General features: G+C 43.8%; 1 protein-coding gene across 2 annotated transcripts in view; it reads right to left on the reverse strand.

The window, feature by feature from the left end:
* The window catches only part of notch1 (notch 1), a 73,827-nt gene extending 62,370 nt beyond the window's left edge, over window positions 1-11,457 (reverse strand). Inside the window, 2 exon segments of one of the 2 annotated variants that reach the window (NM_001135695.1) lie at window positions 8,869-8,950; window positions 10,723-11,039. In NM_001135695.1, coding sequence (NP_001129167.1) covers window positions 8,869-8,950; window positions 10,723-10,780 — 140 coding nt within the window. In that variant the 5' untranslated portion in view covers window positions 10,781-11,039. 2 annotated transcript variants of the gene reach the window in all.
* Window positions 11,458-24,360: the final 12,903 nt, after the last annotated feature.

The raw sequence follows: 24,360 nt of genomic DNA on the forward strand, positions 1-24,360 counted from the left end.
GTTATCACATGTTCGTTGCGCAGAACTGTCAATGTGATAATGGTCCTGTCATTGTCAGTTACAATCAGGGTAATTACCACACCTGAAGGTGTTACGCAAATGGGTAGCGTTGACAATCAAATGGGTGGGTATAAAAAGGCATGCAATTACAATGTGCACTGATGCACAATGGCTGCTTTGGCACTGTTGGAAGATTTGGCAAATGGAAGATTTCTGGCCACTGATGAGTGGCTTATGAGTCTGTTCCGATTACCAAGCTCTGTTCTCTTGGATCTCTATGCTGTAGAGGGCCCAGCTTTACAGAAAAGCATGCGCAGAAACCAAGCCGCGCCTGTCCAACTTCAACTCCTTGGCAACCTTGTTAATAGAGTCGATGGTGTCTCTTTGCGTTTGCAGGACTGCATCTGTGAGGACACGGCCGATTGGAGGGTTGTGACGCATGAGGTGCAGTGGAGACGGCAGGGCTGGGTGCACCCAGCTCCTGCTCAGCTGCAGCACCACCGACCCCGCTGGAACACGCAGCGACTCAAAACAATAGAAAAAAAAAATCACAATTGTTTGTCTAAATATTTTTTTTAACAACTGGATGCATTTGGTTTACTCTTTTCAAACGAGGGAATACTAATTACATACCTGGATCACCCGGTGCGTCTGCATGTGCAATACACTCTCCCAAGATGGCATAGCAGTTCAGACGTATTTTTGTCCTCGTCCTGTCGTGTCCCGTATATATATATATATATATATATATATATATACACACAACTTTTTTTTTCACATACATTTTTAATTTTCCAAAAACTCATCTTCAGAACACTCTCCTGCAATCCGTTTCACCAATTTATATTTATATAAAAAAGTATTATTTACCTCAGATCTGTGATCCTCCGAGAGGCTAGCCAGAAATTAGCCAGAAGCTAGCCGGGAGCTAGCCAGAAGCTGGTCCAGAAGCTACTCTGAAGCTGTTTCAGGGGCTAGTTCAGAAGCTAGTTAGCTTATTTACTGGCTAATCGTTGGTACTCAGCTGACCACGGTTTGTGGTCATCGGCTGTCCTTTGGCTCGAGAATCTATCGCCAGTTTTGTACGGCGCGGTGCAGCGCGGCTCGGAGCGGAACATATCGGACCAATTTTTCTCTCCATGTCCCTGGATTTCGGCCGCTGGCTCTGGACGTCCATGCCTGGATCTCGCAGCTAGCTAGCTGCTATCCGTGTGACTATCGGCTTTCGTCGATTCCAGAGCTAACATCAATTGTTCCGGAGCTAGCCAGCTGAAGAGTTCCATCAATCACTCCTGGGCTGCAGTCACCTATCCGGACCCGTTTTGCTGCCTACGCGCGGAGCCCCACCGGGCCTTCACGGCTAGACTGCCGACGTTGTCTACCCGAGGGAACTGTCCGGCTGGCTCCTCCGGTGCAACGTTGCCTGGGCGCTCATCTGCGGCCTGCTAGCCGTTGCCTATCTTATCGGCTGCTATCTGAATAGACAATCGGACAATTTTTATTTTATTTTTATTTTATTTATTGATTTATTTTTCTTCTTGGGCCTCTATAACTATATCTATTGTTTTTATTTTTGTTGTTGTTGTGTGATTTGGATTCATCCCCTCTACCACACGGAAACCCACTAATCTACTGACGGAACGCAAGAGTTGGCTAATAACAGACCTCCATCTTATGCTAGCTTGCTCCTATGCTAGCTTGCTCCTATGCTAGCTTGCTACCGATTTAGCTGTCTAAATCGCCGTGACCCCCAACCAACCTCTCCACTCACTGGACCCTTTTGATCACTCGACTGAGCATGCCTCTCCTTCATGTCAATATGCCTTGTCCATTGCTGTTCTGGTTAGTGTTTATTGGCTTATTTCACTGTAGAGCCTCTAGTCCTGCTCATTATACCTTATCCAACCTATTAGTTCCACCACCCACACATGCAATGACATCTCCTGGTTTCAATGATGTTTCTAGAGACAATATCTCTCTCTTCATCACTCAATACCTAGGTTTACCTCCACTGTATTCACATCCTACCTTACCTTTGTCTGTACATTATACCTTGATGCTATTTTATCGCCCCCAGAAACCTCCTTTTACTCTCTGTTCCAGATGTTCTAAACGACCAATTCTTATTGCTTTTAGCCGCACCCTTATTCTACTACTACTCTGTTCATCTGGCGATGTAGAGGTGAATCCAGGCCCTGCAGTGCCTAGCTCCACTCCTATTCCCCAGGCGCTCTCTTTTGACGACTTCTGTAACCGTAATAGCCTTGGTTTCATGCATGTTAACATTAGAAGCCTCCTCCCTAAGTTTGTTCTATTCACTGCTTTAGCACACTCTGCCAACCCGGATGTTCTAGCTGTGTCTGAATCCTGGCTTAGGAAGACCACCAAAAATTCTGACATTTTAATTCCAAACTACAACATTTTCAGACAAGATAGAACTGCCAAAGGGGGCGGTGTTGCAATCTACTGCAAAGATAGCCTGCAGAGTTCTGTCCTACTATCCAGGTCTGTACCCAAACAATTTGAACTTCTACTTTTAAAAATCCACCTCTCTAAAAACAAGTCTCTCACCGTTGCCGCCTGCTATAGACCACCCTCTACCCCCAGCTGTGCTCTGGACACCATATGTGAACTGATTGCCCCCCATCTATCTTCAGAGCTTGTGCTGCTTGGCGACCTAAATTGGAACATGCTTAACACCCCAGCCATCCTACAATCTAAACTTGATGCCCTCAACCTCACACAAATTATCAATGAACCTACCAGGTACCTCCCCAAAACCTTAAACACGGGCACCCTCATAGATATCATCCTAACCAACTTGCCCTCTAAATACACCTCTGCTGTTTTCAACCAAGATCTCAGCGATCACTGCCTCATTGCCTGCATCCGTAATGGGTCAGCGGTCAAACGACCTCCACTCATCACTGTAAAACGCTCCCTGAAACACTTCAGCGAGCAGGCCTTTCTAATCGACCTGGCCGGGGTATCCTGGAAGGATATTGATCTCATCCCGTCAGTAGAGGATGCCTGGATATTTTTTAAAAATGCCTTCCTAACCATCTTAAATAAACATGCCCCATTCAAGAAATTTAGAACCAGGAATAGATATAGCCCTTGGTTCTCCCCAGACCTGACTGCCCTTAACCAACAAAAAAACATCCTATGGCGTTCTGCATTAGCATCGAACAGCCCCCGTGATATGCAGGTGTTCAGGAAAGCTAGAAACCATTATACACAGGCAGTTAGAAAAGCCAAGGCTAGCTTTTTCAAGCAGACATTTGCTTCCTGCAACACTAACTCAAAAAAGTTCTGGGACACTGTAAAGTCCATGGAGAATAAGAACCCCTCCTCCCAGCTGCCCACTGCACTGAAGATAGGAAACACTGTCACCACTGATAAATCCACCATAATTGAGAATTTCAATAAGCATTTTTCTACGGCTGGCTTTCCACCTGGCTACTCCTACCCCGGTCAACAGCACTGCACCCCCCACAACAACTCGCCCAAGCCTTCCCCATTTCTCCTTCTCCCAAATCTGCTCAGCTGATGTTCTGAATGAGCTGCAAAATCTGGACCCCTACAAATCAGCCGGGCTAGACAATCTGGACCCTTTCTTTCTAAAATTATCTGCCAAAATTGTTGCCACCCCTATTACTAGCCTGTTCAACCTCTCTTTCGTGTCGTCTGAGATTCCCAAAGATTGGAAAGCAGCTGCGGTCATCCCCCTCTTCAAAGGGGGTGACACTCTTGACCCAAACTGCTACAGACCTATATCTATCCTACCATGCCTTTCTAAGGTCTTCGAAAGCCAAGTCAACAAACAGATTACCGACCATTTCGAATCTCACCACACCTTCTCTGCTATGCAATCTGGTTTCAGAGCTGGTCTTGGGGGCTCCTCAGTCACGCTCAAGGTCCTAAATGATATCTTAACCGCCATTGATAAGAAACATTACTGTGCAGCCGTATTCATTGATCTGGCCAAGGCTTTCGACTCTGTCAATCACCACATCCTCATCGGCAGACTCGACAGCCTTGGTTTCTCAAATGATTGCCTCGCCTGGTTCACCAACTACTTCTCTGATAGAGTTCAGTGTGTCAAATCGGAGGGCCTGCTGTCCGGACCTCTGGCAGTCTCTATGGGGGTGCCACAGGGTTCAATTCTTGGACCGACTCTCTTCTCTGTATACATCAATGAGGTCGCTCTTGCTGCTGGTGAGTCTCTGATCCACCTCTATGCAGACGACACCATTCTGTATACTTCTGGCCCTTCTTTGGATACTGTGTTAACAACCCTCCAGGCAAGCTTCAATGCCATACAACTCTCCTTCCGTGGCCTCCAATTGCTCTTAAATACAAGTAAAACTAAATGCATGCTCTTCAACCGATCGCTACCTGTACCTACCCGCCTGTCCAACATTACTACTCTGGACAGCTCCGACTTAGAATACGTGGACAACTACAAATACTTAGGTGTCTGGTTAGACTGTAAACTCTCCTTCCAGACCCATATCAAACATCTCCAATCCAAAGTTAAATCTAGAATTGGCTTCCTATTTCGCAACATAGCATCCTTCACTCATACTGCCAAACATACCCTTGTAAAACTGACCATCCTACCAATCCTCGACTTTGGCGATGTCATTTACAAAATAGCCTCCAATACCCTACTCAACAAATTGGATGCAGTCTATCACAGTGCAATCCGTTTTGTCACCAAAGCCCCATATACTACCCACCATTGTGACCTGTACGCTCTCGTTGGCTGGACTTCGCTTCATACTCGTCGCCAAACCCACTGGCTCCATGTCATCTACAAGACCCTGCTAGGTAAAGTCCCCCTTATCTCAGCTCGCTGGTCACCATAGCATCTCCCACCTGTAGCACACGCTCCAGCAGGTATATCTCTCTAGTCACCCCCAAAACCAATTCTTTCTTTGGCCGCCTCTCCTTCCAGTTCTCTGCTGCCAATGACTGGAACGAACTACAAAAATCTCTGAAACTGGAAACACATCTCCCTCACTAGCTTTAAGCACCAACTGTCAGAGCAGCTCACAGATTACTGCACCTGTACATAGCCCACCTATAATTTAGCCCAAACAACTACCTCTTTCCTTACTGTATTTTATTTATTTATTTTGCTCCTTTGCACCCCCATTATTTTTATTTCTACTTTGCACATTCTCCCATTGCAAATCTACCATTCCAGTGTTTTACTTGCTATATTGTATCTACTTTGCCACCATGGCCTTTTTGCCTTTACCTCCCTTATCTCACCTCATTTGCTCACATCGTATATAGACTTGTTTATACTGTATTATTGACTGTATGTTTGTTTTACTCCATGTGTAACTCTGTGTCGTTGTATGTGTCGAACTGCTTTGCTTTATCTTGGCCAGGTCGCAATTGTAAATGAGAACTTGTTCTCAACTTGCCTACCTGGTTAAATAAAGGTGAAATAAATAAAATGTCAGTGTCCCCCTCCATCACTACTCCACTCAGAAGGGACTCCCCTATAATACTGGCAAGTTGCTCATCAAGGGGGTTGAGCTCCAGTGTCCCCTTTCCCCCGCCCGTGGCACAAACATTGTCTGTGTGAGGCTATGCGCCTTTTGGCCTCCATTTTTAAGTCAGACCAGTTCTTTATTTATTTCTGAGAGGGTCTGATCTTCTGAGCCAGAAGCATTCATAGCGTTGCCACATGCTGCCACTAATGCCCACACTGTGCCCACCAAACAATATATTTTGTCTTGCTTCAACCTCCCCTACAAGAACTTCCATTTCTTTTTTAGTCTTCCTGTCGGGATTTGCCGTCATTGTCATTATGCAGTCAGTATGGATGAATATTAATTAGGGCCGTTTCACTGACTATTTATAGGCAATTATGAGCATTAAAAAGGTTTTGTCCTTATCAGACAAAACTCCCTCAGACCAAACTAATATCGATGCAAGGATGTGAAGCCATAAGGTGAGCTATTCTTGGAACCTGAGGTGGAGGACAGAATACATGGGCGACCCCCCCACCCCCCCAAAAAAGTACTTCCTGTTTTCGAGGAGGTGAGGCAATCCTGCAGGAAGGAGCAGCGTAAACAAGTCAGTAAAACCATGTCCTGTTCTAAACCCAAACCTAATCCCTAATAGTTTGATCCAGATGCATTTTAGCTTGGTCCTCTAAACCAACCTATATAGAATTTTGCCACCAGTTGGTCCATCATAAAACATTGACTTGAATGGGAATATGTTCTCTTAATTTATCTGAGAAGTTAGCTGAACTAAAGTATGCATATCTGGACCAGGCTAAGCCCCTATCATGTCCATTCTAACTCTCTAAATCTTTGACCTGTCAGGTCTCTGACAGAGTATGACTGAAATCTATCCCAGTATATTTGAGTCAAACTCCACCTCACCATAACTGCCATCTGTGTCATGGGCCCAATCTCTGGATCACTCATCTAGAATGACTTGAATAATTTGTAAATTCCTCAAAATAAGTAAAAGGGTGATCAGATGATGTGCTACATGCTCTTTGACATTTCTGCTGCTGACATCCGCCCTCCTCTGATGGAACTCCGCACCATCACATCAATCAAACCACACACTGAAACTTGGGCACACTTTTCCCAAGACTACCTTAGGTAATTCCACATAAACAGTTGGGGGTAATTCATTCCATGTCATTTCAGCAAACCATAAAACCCACCATGTTGTTCTGAAAACATTTCTGTAGTTAAAAATTATAAACAGCACCATCTAGTCATCCCAATCTGGTAATATCAGGATGTAGGATGGGACATAAAAAAAATGTTTTTTTTAAATTGAACCTTTATTTAACTAGGCAAGTCAGTTAAGAACAAATTCTTACTTACAATGACGGCCTACACCGGGCCAAACCCAGACGACGCTGGGCCAATTGTGCACCGCCCTATGGGACTCCCAATCACATCCAGTTGTGATCCAGCCTGGATTCAAACCAGGGTGTCTGTAGTGACGCATCAAGCACTGAGATGCAGTGCCCAATAACTTCAATAACAAAATTCTCTGAGAAGGGTGAAAAAACATCACCAAATTCACTGGGAATACATTACATGCAATGAAGAAACAATACTCCGAGCCGCAGTTACTACTTGTTAAACAGACTGATACTATATACCTGTTGTTGGGGTGGGATTGGCGTTTCTGTTTCTAACATAAACGAATTCAGAACAATCTGAGATTGAGGGTCGAAATCCTCTTGCGTTTTTTGAGGTGGAACGAGATGTGTGCGTGTGAATAATAAACTTAATAAATAAACATGAGCTTGATAATCAATACCCTCCCAGATCCTTCCCAGTGACGCTCCACTTTGACCCCTGGATATTGACACTGACACACCTAAATGTCAACTATGATTGATGGTTGTTTTGGCTTGGTGAGGAAAAGAGAGATACATGATGAATAAGAGGAAGACTAAGACTGCGTTTTGACAGGCAGCCCAATTCTGATTTTTTTGTCACTAATTGGTCGTTTGAAAATATCAGAATTGGGCTGCCTTTGTAAATGCAGCTTAAGGAGAGAGTGGACAGAGACATCCGCATCTCTATCTGATGAGGCACTAGATCCCCCTATCCTGTGCTGGCAATCCAGTCTCATTTTAATCTAATTTAACACCTGACTTATTTAACAAAAGGCACTTCTAACTCAGATGTAATTGAGTTGTGGCCCACGGGCTAGCATAGGTTCCCTGTCCCCAGAGTGGGGCCTTCCCCAAATGCCATCAGGCCACACCCACCACTGAACTCTTTCAGAGACCACCAGCAACATGGTGATAAAAATATTTTCAGGGATGAACACGGGTCATTTGTATATTTGTTTTTACAGACGGTCTTTAAATTCAAATGTAAAAATACACAATAAATGTATAAATACACAATATTTTGTAACATATACTGCCCATCCCTGCACCAGCATCAGGCCCAGGCTAGAGAGCCCTCATCTGCTCCACTCACTCCCACTTGTTTGCTTTCAAATTTCTTCAGTTTACTCCAATTAAATTCACTCCACCAATAACATCCAATCCAATTACATTTCAGCACCATCTGGCCCTCTACTGGAGTTCATAATGGGGAAGAATGCCTATTCAGGAATCAGGAGAAGAGCCCTCGAACGGGGTACGGCAAGAGTTTTAGGGTGTGTTGTGGCGGTTTTTTTGGGGGGGGGGGGGGGGGGGGGGGGGGTTAGTAGTTGTAGCGTTCTTGGGAAGCCCCACTCTGATTAGTCACACAGCATTGCTCTGACTAAGGGACAATGGTCACCGGGCGGCAGGCGATCCCCAGCTGTCGCCCCATGAAAGAGCAGAAAAACAAGATTTAGGACTGGGACGCGTCCCTCACGCCGCCGGGGAAGTGTCCTGCATTCATAAGCGCGGGGGGGGGGGGGGGGCACTTCTCTTTCAGTCTTTTCTTTTGGAGTGCAGACGCGCAGGGCTCTGCGGCTACAGGAAGGACCTTGCTCAGAGGAAAGTGGAGGGCCTCTGGTTGCTGAGCAGAGTTGCCTCTCAAAGGCTGGAATGAGGGGAAACACAAGGCCTCTTGCCTCTATAGCCTACCAAAGAACACTCTAATATGTCTAGTACCACACACTATTATCAAAACCTTACTATACCCCTAACACTGCACCATGCACCTTACAAAATACCCACGGATAACTTCAGAGTTCCAATAACCTAACCCAACTTTGAACTCCTGTGCTTAGAAACACCCAAACTCAAAATCCTGATCACGGTTGTAATAACTGGCCTGGTATTGGGGAAAAAGTTCTGAGGTTGATATCAAACAAGAAAAGCCATTCAGCAAAGTGTTGTCAATATGTGGACTGTGGACTATTTACCTGCATTCTCCATTTCTGTCAGAGGAGGCCTCACACCTCCCTCCATTCAGACATGATTCAGTAGTTAGAGAGCATCTTAGACCTGTAGGGAAAAATCTGTTATAAAATAGCAACAATAACACTCTCACAAAAACAGTCATTCACACAAAAACACATTAAATTCAGTCATTAATAGGCCCACTGTAAAAACGTTATTTTACCGTAAGACATAGGCTGCAGAAAGTGGAACTTTAAAAGCCAATTCACATTAATAACACTTGCACAATAACCATTTTTGCTAAATGCCAACTGAGATGTGTGCTTTGAAACTAATCATGTTGTGTGCAAGCTGTGGTTTGGGGGACAATGTAGGTCTAGACTACTTGTTGGCCGGCGAGGCTAGCAGCATGCATGGTGGGGGCTAATACTACTTCCTGATGTTGCCCCCACATCAAAGAGGAAGAAAGAGGCCAAACTCATCCAAAAATCTGCCAATTCAATTTAAGGGGCTTTATAGGCATGGGAAACATGTTTACATTGCCAAAGCCATGTCTGTCTCTCTCCAGCAGGTGGCATGTTTTTTTGTTGGTGGCGTTCAAATACATTTTTCCCAGTCGGAACTCGTTTCTCTCGAGTTTCGACTTAATTTGGACCCACTGAAGTCCGGTGGCGTACATTTCCGAGTTCCCAGTTGCTTTCAACGCAGCATCAGCCAGGGGTAAACAATAGACTGCTGCAACCAGATTGACTGAACGCGATACGCAACATCCGTGACTAGCATTCCTAGGCATTAGCCACTCTAGCATGGTGGTGGAAAATTGTGTTACATAAAGAAAGTATGCATATTTTCCCAGTTATTTTCCCGCGTTCTTGCCATTGAATCGAATTAAGGAGGAAATCAAAGCCTTTTGCAGCCTGAATGGAGAATGTTTTATGCACGAACCAGTCGCCGGGGGACACGAGTGTATTACCGTCTGGGCACATCAAGCCCAGATGACATTGGAGATCCATAGTACCCATTAACAGCTCTCAAGGCTAATTTTGCGCGGAAAGCGCAACAGCTGCTGAGCTCAGACGTGTGAACAAAAGAAATCACAGTCATAAAACAAGCCAGCAACCCCCACCTCCTACGGGACTGACACGCTCTCCCATAGAGAGAGAATAACACCCTCTCACCAACGCCCCCCGCAACACACGCCTTCCATACATAGCCTACCACGAAACTATCGCTCCACAGACGAAATCAAGTTTAGTCAGGCCTAGGCTAACCTTAGCCTACTTCATGAGAAATAAAACAAAATGGATCTCATTTTAAATCTAGATATAGCCTAACGAGACGAAATCAAGTGCACGTTTTAAAAAAAGAAGATGAACAAAGGTCACACATCAACAATAGCCTACATGCTTAGTGGGCTAAACGTTTTGCATTGCAAATATGCTGAAGTCTACTAGTCAAGAGTATACAGTTAAAATTATCGTCATCACTTTGAGTTGTGAAGTGTGTAAGACCGATGTGCCAAGGCACAGGGATGAGTTCCCATGATTTGTTCGCACTGAGAAAGACGCAGAAGATCAGAGATCCGTAATAAAGCAATTCAAATAGCCAACAAGACTTCTAAATCATATCAGATTAAGTACCACTTCACATCCATAGACTACAGAGGCAGAGCACCAGTAGCCTATTTTCCAAACATTAAAGCCTCATTTACTGAAATGAAAGAATAGTGATCTTGCAGCACTCAACAAAATCAAACTTAACGTAACAGTCATTCAACTCAACTTAATAATATTGATTTGAATTAAAACATTCAGTCTCAAATGGTTTAAATCCTTAGGAGAAATAACTTTGCAGTAGTTTTTTTCCAGGCACTTTACCTTGTGTTATGACGATGACTGGAATAAGAAACGTTAGTTTCACAAAGAAACGATACATTCCTCCTCTCTTCAACTTCAAAAAAGCCCTACAATTCCTACGATTTGCATAGATCCACAGTGTCGTTAGCTGCAGACGTGGTTAAATTGTTTTAAATAAATATCCCTTGTAAATAAATAAATTGGACTGCCAGACGACACACTCCGGAGAGAATAGTCTCCGTGAAAACTCAATTCGTGAGATGTCGACGCATACGCTTCTGAGTTCGGAATGAAGAGCAGTCTATCGCGCAACTCTGAAAGTTCCTCCTCCCCAGCCTTCACTCAGGTAGACCAACGGCTGCCTATCAAGTCAACTCATTCGATATGGTTTCACTGTCATTGTCAAATTAGCAGATACACGTATATACAGTACGTGTAATGAAATGTGTACAATAATACATTGAAAAGGAAACACCTTCCCCCCATTTGTGAATGTAGCCCGCATAATACACGTTGTATCTTGCTGCTGTATCATGTCCTGTTAATACATTTGTATTTGTTTGAATGTAATGCAGTTTAGCCCTATTCAGATTTGGGATATGCACGCCTTTCCTACACATGCCTTGTCTATGTGTTGGGGAGTTAAAATGGTTATTCCATCGAATTTCAAATTATTAGAATAGTGCACAATGCAGAACAGAACAACCATGTTAAGGGTCAGTGGCCCAAGCCCATGAACAGGAATATTCCAAGTTCAGACAGAAGGGGGGAGTCAGATCGCTATGATCGTCAGGAACTTTACATTTGGTGTCTATTTTTAATTGTTCTGCTACTAGTGCGGCCTGTTGATGTTAAGTAGACAGCTACAGTAGCTGAATGATATTAACATATTCGGGTTTTATTTCATTAAATGTATTTTATTTCATCTGGGTGCTTACGTTACCTACTAACACCCCGGTACTACCCATAGCTCCCGTTCTCCTCAGTCAGAGAAAACAGAGAGAAAGATATCAAATCAAATGTATTTATATCGCACTTCTTAAATCAGCTGATATATCAAAGTGCTGTACAGAAACCCAGCCTAAAACCCCAAACAGCAAGCAATACAGGCGTAGAAGCACGGCGGCTAGCAAAACTCCATAGAAAGGCCAAAACCTAGGAAGAAACCTAGAGAGGAACCAGGCTATGAGGGGTGGCCAGTCCTCTTCTGGCTGTGCCGGGTGGAGATTAAAACAGAACATGGCCAAGATGTTCAAATGTTCATAAATGACCAGCATGGTCAAATAATAATAATCACAGTAGTTGTCGAGGGTCCAACAAGTCAGCACCTCAGGAGTAAATGTCAGTTGGCTTTTCATAGCTGATCATTGGGAGTATCTCTACCACTCCTGCTGTCTCTAGAAAGTTGAAAACAGCAGGTCTGTGACAGGTAGCACGTCCGGTGAACAGGTCAGGGTTCCATTACCGCAGGCAGAACAGTTGAAACTAGAGCAGCAGCACAGCCAGGTGGACTGGGGACAGCAAGGAGTCATCATGCCAGGTAGTCCTGAGGCGTGGTCCTAGGGCTTAGGTCCTCAGAGAGAGAGAAAGAAAGAAAGAAAGAGAGAATTAGAGAGAGCATCCTTCAATTCACACAGGACACGGGATAAGACAGGAGAAATCCAGATATAACAGACTGACCCTAGCCCCCCGACACATAAACTACTGCAGCATAAATACTGGAGGCTGAGACAGGAGGAGACACTGTGGCCCCCACACCACTAGAGGGATATCTTCAACCAACAACTTACCATCCTGAGACAAGGCTGAGTATAGCCCACAAAGATCTCCACCACGGCACAACCCAAGGGGGGGCGCCAACCCAGACAGGAAGATCACGTCAGTGACTCAACCCACTCAAGTGACGCACCCCTCCTAGGAACGGCATGGAAGAGCACCAGTAAGCCAGTGACTCAGCAACTGTAATAGGGTTAGAGGCAGATAATCCCAGTGGAGAGAGGGGAACCGGCCAGGCAGAGACAGCAAGGGCGGTTCGTTGCTCCAGAGCCTTTCCGTTCACCTTCACACTCCTGGGCCAGACTACACTCAATCATATGACCTACTGAAGAGATGGGTCTTCAGTAAAGACTTAAAGGTTGAGACCGAGTCTGCGTCTCTCACATGGGTAGGCACACCATTCCATAACAATGGAGCGCTATAGGAGAAGGCCCTGCCTCCAGCTGTTTGCTTAGAAATTCTAGGGACAATTAGGATGCCTGCTTCTTGTGACCGTAGCGTACGTGTAGGTACGTACGGCAGGACCAAATCGAAAAGATAGGTAAGAGCAAGTCCATGTAATGCTTTGTAGGTTAGCAGTAAAACCTTGAAATCAGCCCTTGCCTTAAGAACTTTTTAGGGCTGCAATTTCATTAATTGGATCAATATGACAACAGCCAGTGAAAGTGCAGGGCGCCAAATTCAAAACAACAGAAATCTCATAATTGAAATTCTTCAAGCATACAAGTATCTTATACCATTTTAAAGGTAATCTTGTTGTTAATCCCACCAAAGTGTCCGATTTCAAATAGGCTTTACAGCGAAAGCACCACGAACGATTATGTTAGGTCAGAGCCAAGCCACAGAAAAACACAGCCATTTTTCCAGCCAAAGAGAGGAGCCACAAAAAGCACAAATAGAGATAAAATTAATCACTAACCTTTGATGATCTTCATCAGATGACACTCATAGGACTTCATGTTACACAATACATATATGTTTTGTTCGGTAAAGTTCATATAAAAAAATCTCAGTATACATTGGACGCGTTATGTTCAGTAGTTCCAAAAACATCCAGTGAATTTGCAGAGAGCCACAACAATTTACAGAAATACTCATCATAAATGTTGATGAAAATACAAGTGTTATACATGGAATTAAAGATATACTTCTCTTTAATGCAACCGCTGTGTCAGATTTTTAAAAAGCTTTACGGAAAAAGCAAACCATGCTATAATCTGAGAACAGCGCTCAGAGAACAAATACATATATCCGCCATGTTGGAGTCAACAGAAGTCAGAAATAACATTATAAATATTAACTTACCTTTTATGATCATCAGAATGCACTCCCAGGAATCCCAGGTCAACAATTAATGTTTGATTTGTTCGATAATGTCCATCACTTATGTCCAAATAGCTACTTTTGTTAGCGCGTTTGGTAAACAAATCAAAACTCACGAAGCGCGTTCACTAATTGCAGACGAAATGTCAAAAAGTTCCGTAACAGGCCGTAGAAACTTGTCAAACGATGTATGGAATTAATCTTTAGGATGTTTTAAACATAAATCTTCAATAATATTCCAACCGGAGAATTCCTTTGCCTTCAGAAAAGCAATGGAACTGGAGATACCTCTCATGTGAAATGCACGTGACCAGCGTGTGACTGCTGGCAGACCTCTGACTCAAATCCACTCTCATTCGGCCCCACTTCACAGTAGAACCCTCAAACAAGTTTCTAAAGACGGTTGACATCTAGTGGAAGCCTGAGGAAGAGCAAGATGACCAATATCCCACTGTAACTCCAATAGGGGCTGAGTTGAAAATCGACCAACCTCAGATTTCCCACTTCCTGGTTGGATTCTTTTCTCAGGTTTTTGCCTACCATATGAGTTCTGTTATACTCACAGACATCATTCAAACAATTTTAGAAACTTCAGAGTGTTTTCTATCCAATACTAATAATAATATGCATATATTAGCAACTGGGACTGAGGAGCAGGCAGTTTACTCTGGGCACCTTTTCATCCAAGCTCTCAATACTGCCCCTGCAGCCATAAGAAGTTTAACAGGAAGCCAGTGTAGGGAGGCTAGCACTGGAGTAATATGGTACATTTTTTTTGGTTCTAGTCAGGATTCTAGTAGCCGTATTTAGCACTAACTGAAGTTTATTTCGTGCTTTATCCGGGTAGCGGAAAGTAGAGCATTGCAGTTGTCTAACCTAGAAGTTACAAAAGCATGGATGAATTTTTCTGCATCATTTTTGGACAGAAAGTTTCTGATTTTTGCAATGTTACGTAGAGTAAGGTAGTTCAAGAAGAGTAAGGTAGTTCATTGAAACTTCATACTGCCAGTGAACTTCCTGCCGGTGGGACAGACGAGATGTCCACAGCCGTCTCTATTGCTTCAGAGGACGAAAGACCAGTGTTCGATGTGGATGAGGATTCAGAGGATCGAAGAACTGCTGCCTGGATTCTTGAAGGCCAGAACCCCGAGGGGCCTACGGAAGCTGAAGCTCAAAAATCTTTGGGACTGAAAGATGGAGTAGACATGAGAGAAGCTGCTCCTCAAAGCCTATGCAAGGACCTAATCTCCAGAGAAGAAGCTAGCTCCAGTACAGGAAGCTCCTCAAGGATGCCTAGTGATGATTCAAGTGATCCTTCTGAAGATGACACAAGTAGAAAAGGGACTTCAGTGAGCAGTCTACATCGCATGAGCAGTAGAAGTGCATCAGTCAGCGGCTCTGGATGCATAAGATCTACTAAGAAGAGAATGAGTAACCAGAGAGAGGAAGAGCACAGAAACAGACAACTGAGTTCACTGATACAGTCCTGAGACCCAGTGAAGGCACCTTGAGAACTCAAACTGGAAGAGTTGTGAAGCCTGTCAGAAGACTTTTAGAGTCAACGAGTCAAGTGATTGCTGAGCCTGACAAAAGAGAGCATCTAGCTGCCCTGATTCAAGCCATATCAACTTTTGTTGAAGTGACAGTACCCCAGTGAAACAGAGGCCAGAGGATATATTAAGGAAATGAGAAATACTTTATTATGGGGTCATATGTTTTATGTACTGTATATGGGCATATTTCTACCTGGCAAAGTCTGCTGTCCTTCTGGATGACTCTTGGTCAAGGTTACCCCTGTGGAGGAAGAACTCTTACCTTTTGTCTTAAAGTTTGCTGAAATTAAGATGGGGTATATGTTGCAGATTACTCCTTTGTAGAAGTCCATAACATGAAATAAAGAAAAGGTTCAAATAATTCAATCAAAGGTTAATGCTGTAGATATTGTTATAGTGGAGTGTGAGACTATCGAAACATGTAACTTTCAGAGTTTTATTGTTGTTATTGATATAGTTTACAGAGTGCTAAAAAGTATTGCTGTTGCTAGCTAGCATGCCTTTCTGTGATGCAAACGGGTAGCTGAGCTGCCGACTGATGCTAGCGTTGCATTATGGGAGATATAGTTTTAGCACTCTAAGGTCTGAATGGGATAAAGGCGATTTCACTTTGTAGCTTGTTTGTATTTCAGTGTTTTTGCACATGAGTTGTTGTATTTTGGTACTGTCAACACAGAAAGCACCTAGCAATGTATTGGGGATGTGAGACAGGATATGTGTTTTACCTTTCTTCATGCTCCTGTATAGAACAACTTGTCAGATTTATTTATTTCACCTTTATTTAACCAGGTAGGCTTGTTGAGAACAAGTTGTCATTTACAACTGCGACCTGGCCAAGATAAAGCAAAGCAGTTCGACACATACAACACAGAGTTACACATGGAATAAACAAACAATAATAATACAATAATACAATCGAAAAAGTCTATATACAGTGGTGCATTGGAGACTGATGTGTTCCTATCCTGTCTTTTCATAATACTATTGCAGGTATGGTTCTATTGTCTAAGAATTAAGATTATACATTCTTTGTATTAAGGTTTGGTTATTATTTTATACTATACATTGTGGCTTTATGTATGAATGTGATTGTGTGAGTCTGAGAAAACACAGAGAGAACGAACAACTTGTCAGATGGTGCATTGGAGACGGTTGTGTTCCTGTCTTTTCATAATACTATTGATTGACATAAAAGCCAAAAAAGACAGCCGTGGTGTCTCTCTTCATTTGGTTCCCCTGTGGTACATATAAAGACCGCTACATATTCACTTCTCAGTAGCTGGTATTCAGACTTGCATGCTGAATACATGCAATTCAACAGCTGAAAACCTTTTGGCTGGCTACCCACACTCCTCGCTCAGGCCAAATGCTACTTCAAGCCCACGGACATTTGTTTCTTCTCTGCAATGAGTCTGGATCTGATTAGATACCCAACGATTTCTAGAATGCAAACACATTCTGAACGTTCTGATTGGTCCCAGAAACCGATGGGTTGGGCCAGAGTAGAACACACGTGGGTAAAGTGGCCTTTTGAAAATTCTTTTTTTGGCTTTGATACTCTGATTGGTTAGAGATGATCCAATCACTGATGAAATGGTTTTGTACAACACCCCTCATTTTGACCTCACCACAAATTACTTCAATGATGGCAATCTCTGAAGCATGTTGTGAAAGATGGAGCAGCAGAAGAATTCAGTTTGAGTCATCTGGTAAGAAAACCCTCCACCTTGATGACCAACACATTTTCTCGTGGAGTTTGCATTCAATAGGGTTTTCAGTACATCTATGTTAAGCCATCGTTTAAATCCGGCATACCTTTTAATTCAAATTTTGGCAACAGACTCACTAGAATACATCGAGAGAACAGGTTCCGAATATAGGGATCAATTAAAGGGTGCATTTGTATGTTCAATCTGGAGTGCCAAAGTGTGCTCAGAGTGCCCTCTGGGCGTTTCCTTCTCGGAGCATCAGAGCGCACACTGGAAGCTCTGGACGAATAGGGTTGATCCGAGCATTCTGGCCCCACAACTGCAGTCAAGCACCCAAGGTAACAGGCTAACGTTGGCTAGCTTGCTAGCTACTTCAAATCAAATTATTATTGTTCACATACACATGGTTAGCAGATGTTATTGCGAGTGTAGCGAAATGCTTGTGCCTCTAGTTCCATCAGTGCAGCAATATCTAACAAGTAATATCTAACAATTCCACAACAGATACCGAATACACACATATCTACGTAAAGTAATGGAATAAGAATATATGAATATAAATATATGGATGAGCAATGACAGAGCGGCATAAGCTAAGATGCAATAGATTGTATAGAATACAGTATATACATATGAGATGAGATGAGGAATGCAAGATATGTGTGCATTATTAAAGTGGCATTATTCAAGGGACTAGTGTTCTGTTTATTAAAGTGGCCAATGATTTCTAGTCTGTATGTAGGCAGCAGCATCGCTGTGCTAGTGATGGCTGTTTAACAGTGTGATGGCCTTGAGATAGAAGCTGTTTTTTAGTCTCTCGGTCAAAGCTTTGATGCATCTGTACTGACCTCACCTTCTGGATGGTAGTGGGGTGAACAGGCAGTGGCTGTTGTGTAGGTGTCCTGGAGGGCAGGTAGTTTGCCCCCGGTGATGTGTTGTGCACACCACCCTCTGGAGAGCCCTGTGGGTGTGGGTGGTGCTGTTGCCGTACCAGTTGGTGATACAGCCCGCCAGGATGATCTCAATTGTGCATCTGTAAACGTTTGTGATGGTTTTAGGTGACAAGCCACATTTCTTCAGCCTCCTGAGGTTGAAAAAGTGCCGTTGCGCCTTCTTCACCACACTGTCTGTGTGGGTGAACCATTTCAGTTTGTCCGTGATGTATATGCCAAGGAACTTAACTTTCCACCTTCCACCTTCCACCTTCCACCTCCATCAATAAGCTAAGGACCCTGGGACTAAACACCTCCCTCTTCAACTGGATCCTGGACATCCTGATGGGCCGCTCCCAGGTGTTAAGGGTAGGTAACAACACGACTCCAACACCATCATTAAGTTTGCCGATGACACAGCAGTGGTAGGCCTGATCACCGACAACGAGGAGATAGGGAGGAGATAGCCTATAAGGAGGAGGTCAGAGAATTGGCTGTGTGGTGCCAGGACAACAGCCTCTCTCTCAATGTAATCACGACAAAGGAGATGATTGTGGACTACAAGAAAAGAGGACTGAGCATGCCCCCATTCTCATCGACGAGGATGCAGTGGAGCTGGTTGAGAGCTTGGTGTCCACATCACCAACAACCTAAAATGGTCCAAGCACACCAAGACAGTCGTGAAGAGTGCACAACAAAACCTATTCCCCCTCAGGAGACTGAAAAGATTAGGCATGAGTCCTCAAATCCTCACAAGGTTCTACAGCTGCACCATCGAGATCATCCTGACTGGTTGCATCACTGCCTGGTATGGCAACTGCTCGACCTCCGACCGCAAGACACTACAGAGGGTAGTGCGAACTGCTCAGTACATTACTGGGGCCAAGTTTCCTGCCATCCAGGACCTCTATACCAGCCGATGTCAGAGGAAGGGCCTAAAAATTGTCAAAGACTCCAGCCACCCTAGACATAGTTCTCTCTGCTAGACTGATAGACTGTTCTCTCTGCTACTGCGCAGTACCGGAGCGCCAAGTCTAGGTCCAAGAGGCTTCTAAACAGCTTCTACCCCCAGAGGTGAGAGCTCTCGGAGTGCGGTGTCAGGAAAATAACCTCTCACTCAATGTCAACAAAAGAAAGGAGATGATCGAGGACGCCAGGAAAGGGAGTAGTAGCGGTGAAAAAGAAGGGGGGGTAAATGCAAAGGTCTGGGCGGCATTTTGATTAGATGATCAAGAGTCTTATGGCTTATAAGACTCTTGATCATCTAATCAAAATGCCGCCCAGACCTTTGCATTTACCCCCCCTTCTTTTTCACCGCTGCTACTCTCTGTTGTTATCATCTATGCATAGTCACTTTAATAACTCTACCTAACCGGTGCCCCGCACATTGACACTGTAGCGATATAGTATATAGTTTCACTATTGTTATTTTACTGCTGCTCTTTAATGACTTTTCCTTTTATTTCTTATTCTTATATGTATTTTTTCAAACTGCATTGTTGGTTAGGGGCTTGTAAGTAAGCATTCACTGTTGTATTTGGTGCATGTGACTATTACAATTTGATTAGATTTTTTCTTCACTGCTGTCCCATTGATGTGGATAGGGGGGTGCTCCCTCTGCTGTTTCCTGAAGTCCACGATCATCTCCTTTCTTTTGTTGACATTGAGTGAGAGGTTATTTTCCTGACACCGCACTCCGAGAGCTCTCACCTCCTCCCTGTCTCGTCGTTGTTGGTAGTCAAGCCTACTACTGTTGTGACGTCTGCAAACGTCATGATTGAGTTGGAGGCATGCATGGCCACGCAGTCATGGGTGAACAAGGAGTACAGAAGGGGGCTGAGCACGCACTCTTGACGGACCAACTGGGGGCGGTCTGTCAGGAAGTCCAGGACCCAATTGCACAGGGCGGGGTTGAGACTTAGAGGGATGCTGAGCTGTAGTCAATTAACAGCATTCTTACTTAGGTATTCCTCTTGTCCAGATGGATAGGTCAGTGGGCAGTGTGATGGCGATTGCATTGTCTGTGGACCTATTGGGGGGGGGCGTGGAAGTGGGTCTAGGGTGACTGGTAAGGTGGAGGTGATATGATCCTTGCCTAGTCTCTCAAAGCACTTCACGATGACAGAAGTGAGTGCTACGGGGCAATAGTCATTTAGTTCAGTTACCTTTGCTTTCTTGGGGACAGGAACCAATGGTGGCCATCTTGAAGCATGAGGGGACAACAGACTGGGATCAGGAGAGATTGAATAGGTCCATAAACACACCAGCCAGCTGGTTTGCGCATGCTCTGAGGACGCGGCTAGGGATGCTGTCTGTGCCGGCAGCCTTGCGAGGGTTAACACGTTTAAATGTCTTACTCACGTCGGCCACGGACAATGAGACCCCACAGTCCTTGGTAGTGTGCCACGTTGGTGGGACTGTATTATCCTCAAAGCAGGCAAAGAAGGTGTTTAGTTTGTCTGGGAGCAAGACATTGGTGTCTGAGACGTGGCTGGTTTTCCTTTTGTAGTCCGTGATTGTCTGAAGACCCTGCCACATGTGTCTTGTGTCTGAGCTGTTGAATTGTGACTCCACTTTGTCTCTATACTCACATTTTGCTTATTTGATTGCCTTGTGGAGGGAATGACTACACTTTTTGTATTTGGCCATACTCCCAGTCGCCTTTCCATGGTTAAATGCAAAATGGAGTCGTGGTCAGATTTTACAAAAGGAGGGCGGTGGAGGGCCTTGTACGTATCGCGAAGGTCAGAGTAATAGTGGCCCAGCGTTTTTCCAGCGCGAGTGCTACAGACAATAAACTGATAGAATTTAGGTAGTCTTGTTCTCACATTAGCTTTGTTAAAGTCCCCAGCTACAATAATGCAGCCTCAGGATATATGGTTTCCAGTTTGCATAAAGCCCAGTGAAGTTCCTCGAGGGTCACCGTGGTATCGGCTTGAGGGGGGATATACACGACTGTGACAATAACGGAAGAGAATTCTCTTGGCCGGCATTTGATTGTGAGGAATTCTAGGTCAGGTGAACAAAAGGACTTGAGTTCCTCTATGTTGTTACAATTACACCATGAGTTGTTAATTATGAAACATACACCCCCGCCCGTCTTCTTCTCGGAGAGATGTTTATACCTGTCGGCGCAATGCACTGAGAATCCAGGTGGCTTTACCGACTCCGAATATATCCCGAGAGTGCCATGTTTCCGTGAAACATAGTATGTTACAATCGCAGATGTCTCTCTGGAAAGCAACCCTTGCCCTAATTTCGTCGACCTTGTTATCCAAGGACTGGACATTAGCGAGTAATATACTCAAAAGCGGTGAGTGGTGTGAAGGCCTCCGAGGTCTGACCAGAAGACCACTCCGTCTTCCTGTTCTCCAGCGGCATTGTTTTGGGTTGGCCTCTGGGATCAGTTTAAATGCCCTGGGTGGTGTGGACAAAGAATCCGCTTCTGAAAAGTTGTATTCCTGGTCGTAGTGCTGGTAAGTTGACGTCGTTCTGATATCCAATAGTTCTTCCCGGCTGTATGTAATAACACTTAATATTTTCTGGGCTAACAATATAAGAAATAATACATAGGAAACTTTGAGGTATTTTGTTTTTTTAAAGACTAGAAGCGAGCCAGCCTTCTCTGTCGGCGCCATCTTCCAGACACAAATGAAGGACACCTCAGTCTGACCATTTTACTCGCCCTAGCAGAGCTTGTTAGGCTGTTTTCATGTTATCCAGAGCATTGGTAACAATTTAATTATTGTTTTTTAACGACATTGTTTTACTGGGGTATAAATATGAGGTGACACACAGGCCAAGTTCCCATTGTCATCCTTCATTATGGGAAAGACCCGAGAATACAACGATGATGTGCGACAAAAGGTTATTGAGCTGCACAAATCAGGAAATGGCTATATGAAAATAGCTCAAATGTTAAAAATGCCCATTTCCACTATCAGGGCAATAATTAAGAAATGTAAAGCAACTGGAGATGTTAACAATCGGCCTGGAAGAGGATGTGTGTCTATATATATTGACCCCACGCACAGTGAGGAGGATGGTTTGAGAGGCTAAAAAATCTCCAAGGATCACAGCTGGAGAATTGCAGACGTTAGTTGGGTCATGGGGTCAGAAAATCTCCAAAACTACGATCAGATGCCACCTACATAACCACAAGTTTGTTTGGGAGGGTTGTCATAAAAAAGCCTTTGCTGGCATCAAACTACAAACTCAAGCGCCTACAGTTTGCCAAACATTACTGGAACTTTCACTGGGACCGGATTCTATGGTTAGGTAAGACCAAAATAGAGCTTTTTGGAAAGAAACACCAGAGGTGGGTTTGGCATAGACAGAAAGATATCCATGCAGAAAAGCACCTCATCCCCACTGTGAAGTATGGTGGTGGATATATGATGTTGTGGGCCTGTTTTTCTTCCAAATGCCCCGGACAACTTGTTAGGATACATGGTATCATGGACTCCATCAAGTACCAGCAGATATTAATTCAAAACCTGACTGCCTCTGCTAGGAAGCTTAAATTTGGGCCGTGGTTGGATCTTCCAGCAGGACAATGATCCAAAGCACACCTCAAAATCAACACAAAAGTGGTTCACTGATCACAGAATCAAGGTTTTGCCATTACGCATTATAGGAGAAAACTCAGAGCTGTTATCTTGGCAAAGGGAGGTTGCACATTGAATGAAGGGGTGCCAGTAATTGTGGCACTCATATATTTGAGAAAAATACTTGTTTCATGATAAGAATAAATATTTTCTTCCAATTATTTTACTTTAATTAAAGGTTTGATTTTTGTGTACATTTTGAATGAAAGACCAAGAGGATAAACAATAAAGACGTTTTTTTTCACAGCCTGGTTTGCTCATATTTACCAAGGGTGCCAATATTAGTGGAGGGCACTGTACCTTAATCCTCACTAATCATGAAACTGTATGACAATGATCTTGTCATCGTGAACCGTGCGCCAGGCTCCAGGTTTAAACTGCTAAGTGTGGTTAGTTCCATAATGATTCAAATACTATTGCAAATACTATCCACTATGCTAGCAACCCTCAGGAACAAGTATATGGACGTAACAGAGGAAAGAAAGATAAACAGAATGGAATAGAATGATGCAAAATGTAGGCTCCAAATTGAAGGAAACTAACACTAAAGTGACAGTTATACATTTATGTGGGTATATACTGACGGTGGCTCCCAATAGCTCCCAATATTTAACTTGATACAAATAGTAATATATAATTGAGAAACACCCAGGTCTCTGAATAACCGCACAGCGATTTATAGCCTAGTTTTACTATAGAAAAGTGGCCACAAAACTTGTCATGTTGATATGATTTTCTGTTTGCTTCCATATGACTGGTTTCACATTAGTCTACAGGGATCATAAGGAAACATCATCTAAAACAATTGCTAGGTATATTTAAAATCCCCTTCTCCAAATGGATTGCTAATTTACCTAGCTCTTATCAATAGCTCTTATCAATTTACCTAATTACTGTGCATGGAGATTATATCATAAAAAATAAAGTAGATGCTTTTTCCACTTGGAACCTGCAGGTTAGCTCAACCTTATTCGTGTTTTCCTTGTGTGTAAAATTAGTAAATTAAGTCAAGGTCAGAATACGGCGTAGTGAATCTGTAGACACTCCTCTATCACACCTTCATTTCATGTTATTTTCATGCATAAATTCAAGGTCAGAATACCCGTAGAGAGAAAAGTGACTGATATGTGCATTTACTCACGCTTAACTCGGGTAGGAATTCCCCCCCTTATGTGCCTGTATGTGCCATACTCTATACGACTTTATTATATTCTATAATAATTAATTCAAGTATGGTTAATCTATGACAGATGTACATGGTATATAATGCAACAATATTTAAATAATATCACAGGTAAAACCATGCAAACATAAATGTTCCATCATTTTGCTGAACATGCCTGTTCCACATTGGGGCAGGTAAGATTGTTTAGTACTGTAACCAGGTAAGGATGTTATTTCACAAGAGAAGCTCAACAACAAGTTACTGATACAGTGATAGCCCTGTAATCTGTCAGGAGTCTGGAGTCTCTAGACCAATGTTCCCTCTGAGCAAATTTCAGGTATGCTGAGCACAAACTTCCAGTGCCAGCGCCAGGTGGCACCCGTGGAGGTGGGGGTACTGTCACATCTGCTCCTACAACGCCCTCTACTACACATCCTGTGTCTCCTTGACCTGCCGCCGCTCCCCCAGTACTCTCTCCCTCTCCCTCTCTTCTGTGTGTGTGATTGTGTGGGCGGAGACAGGTGTGCTGGAGTCAGAGCAGATCCCCACCAGCTGCAACCTGTTCTATAAGCAATACCTCTACAAATACTCAGC

Source organism: Oncorhynchus mykiss, chromosome 5 (genome assembly GCF_057628025.1).
Source record: "Oncorhynchus mykiss isolate SJ-2025 chromosome 5, ASM5762802v1, whole genome shotgun sequence".
NCBI lineage: Eukaryota > Metazoa > Chordata > Actinopteri > Salmoniformes > Salmonidae > Oncorhynchus > Oncorhynchus mykiss.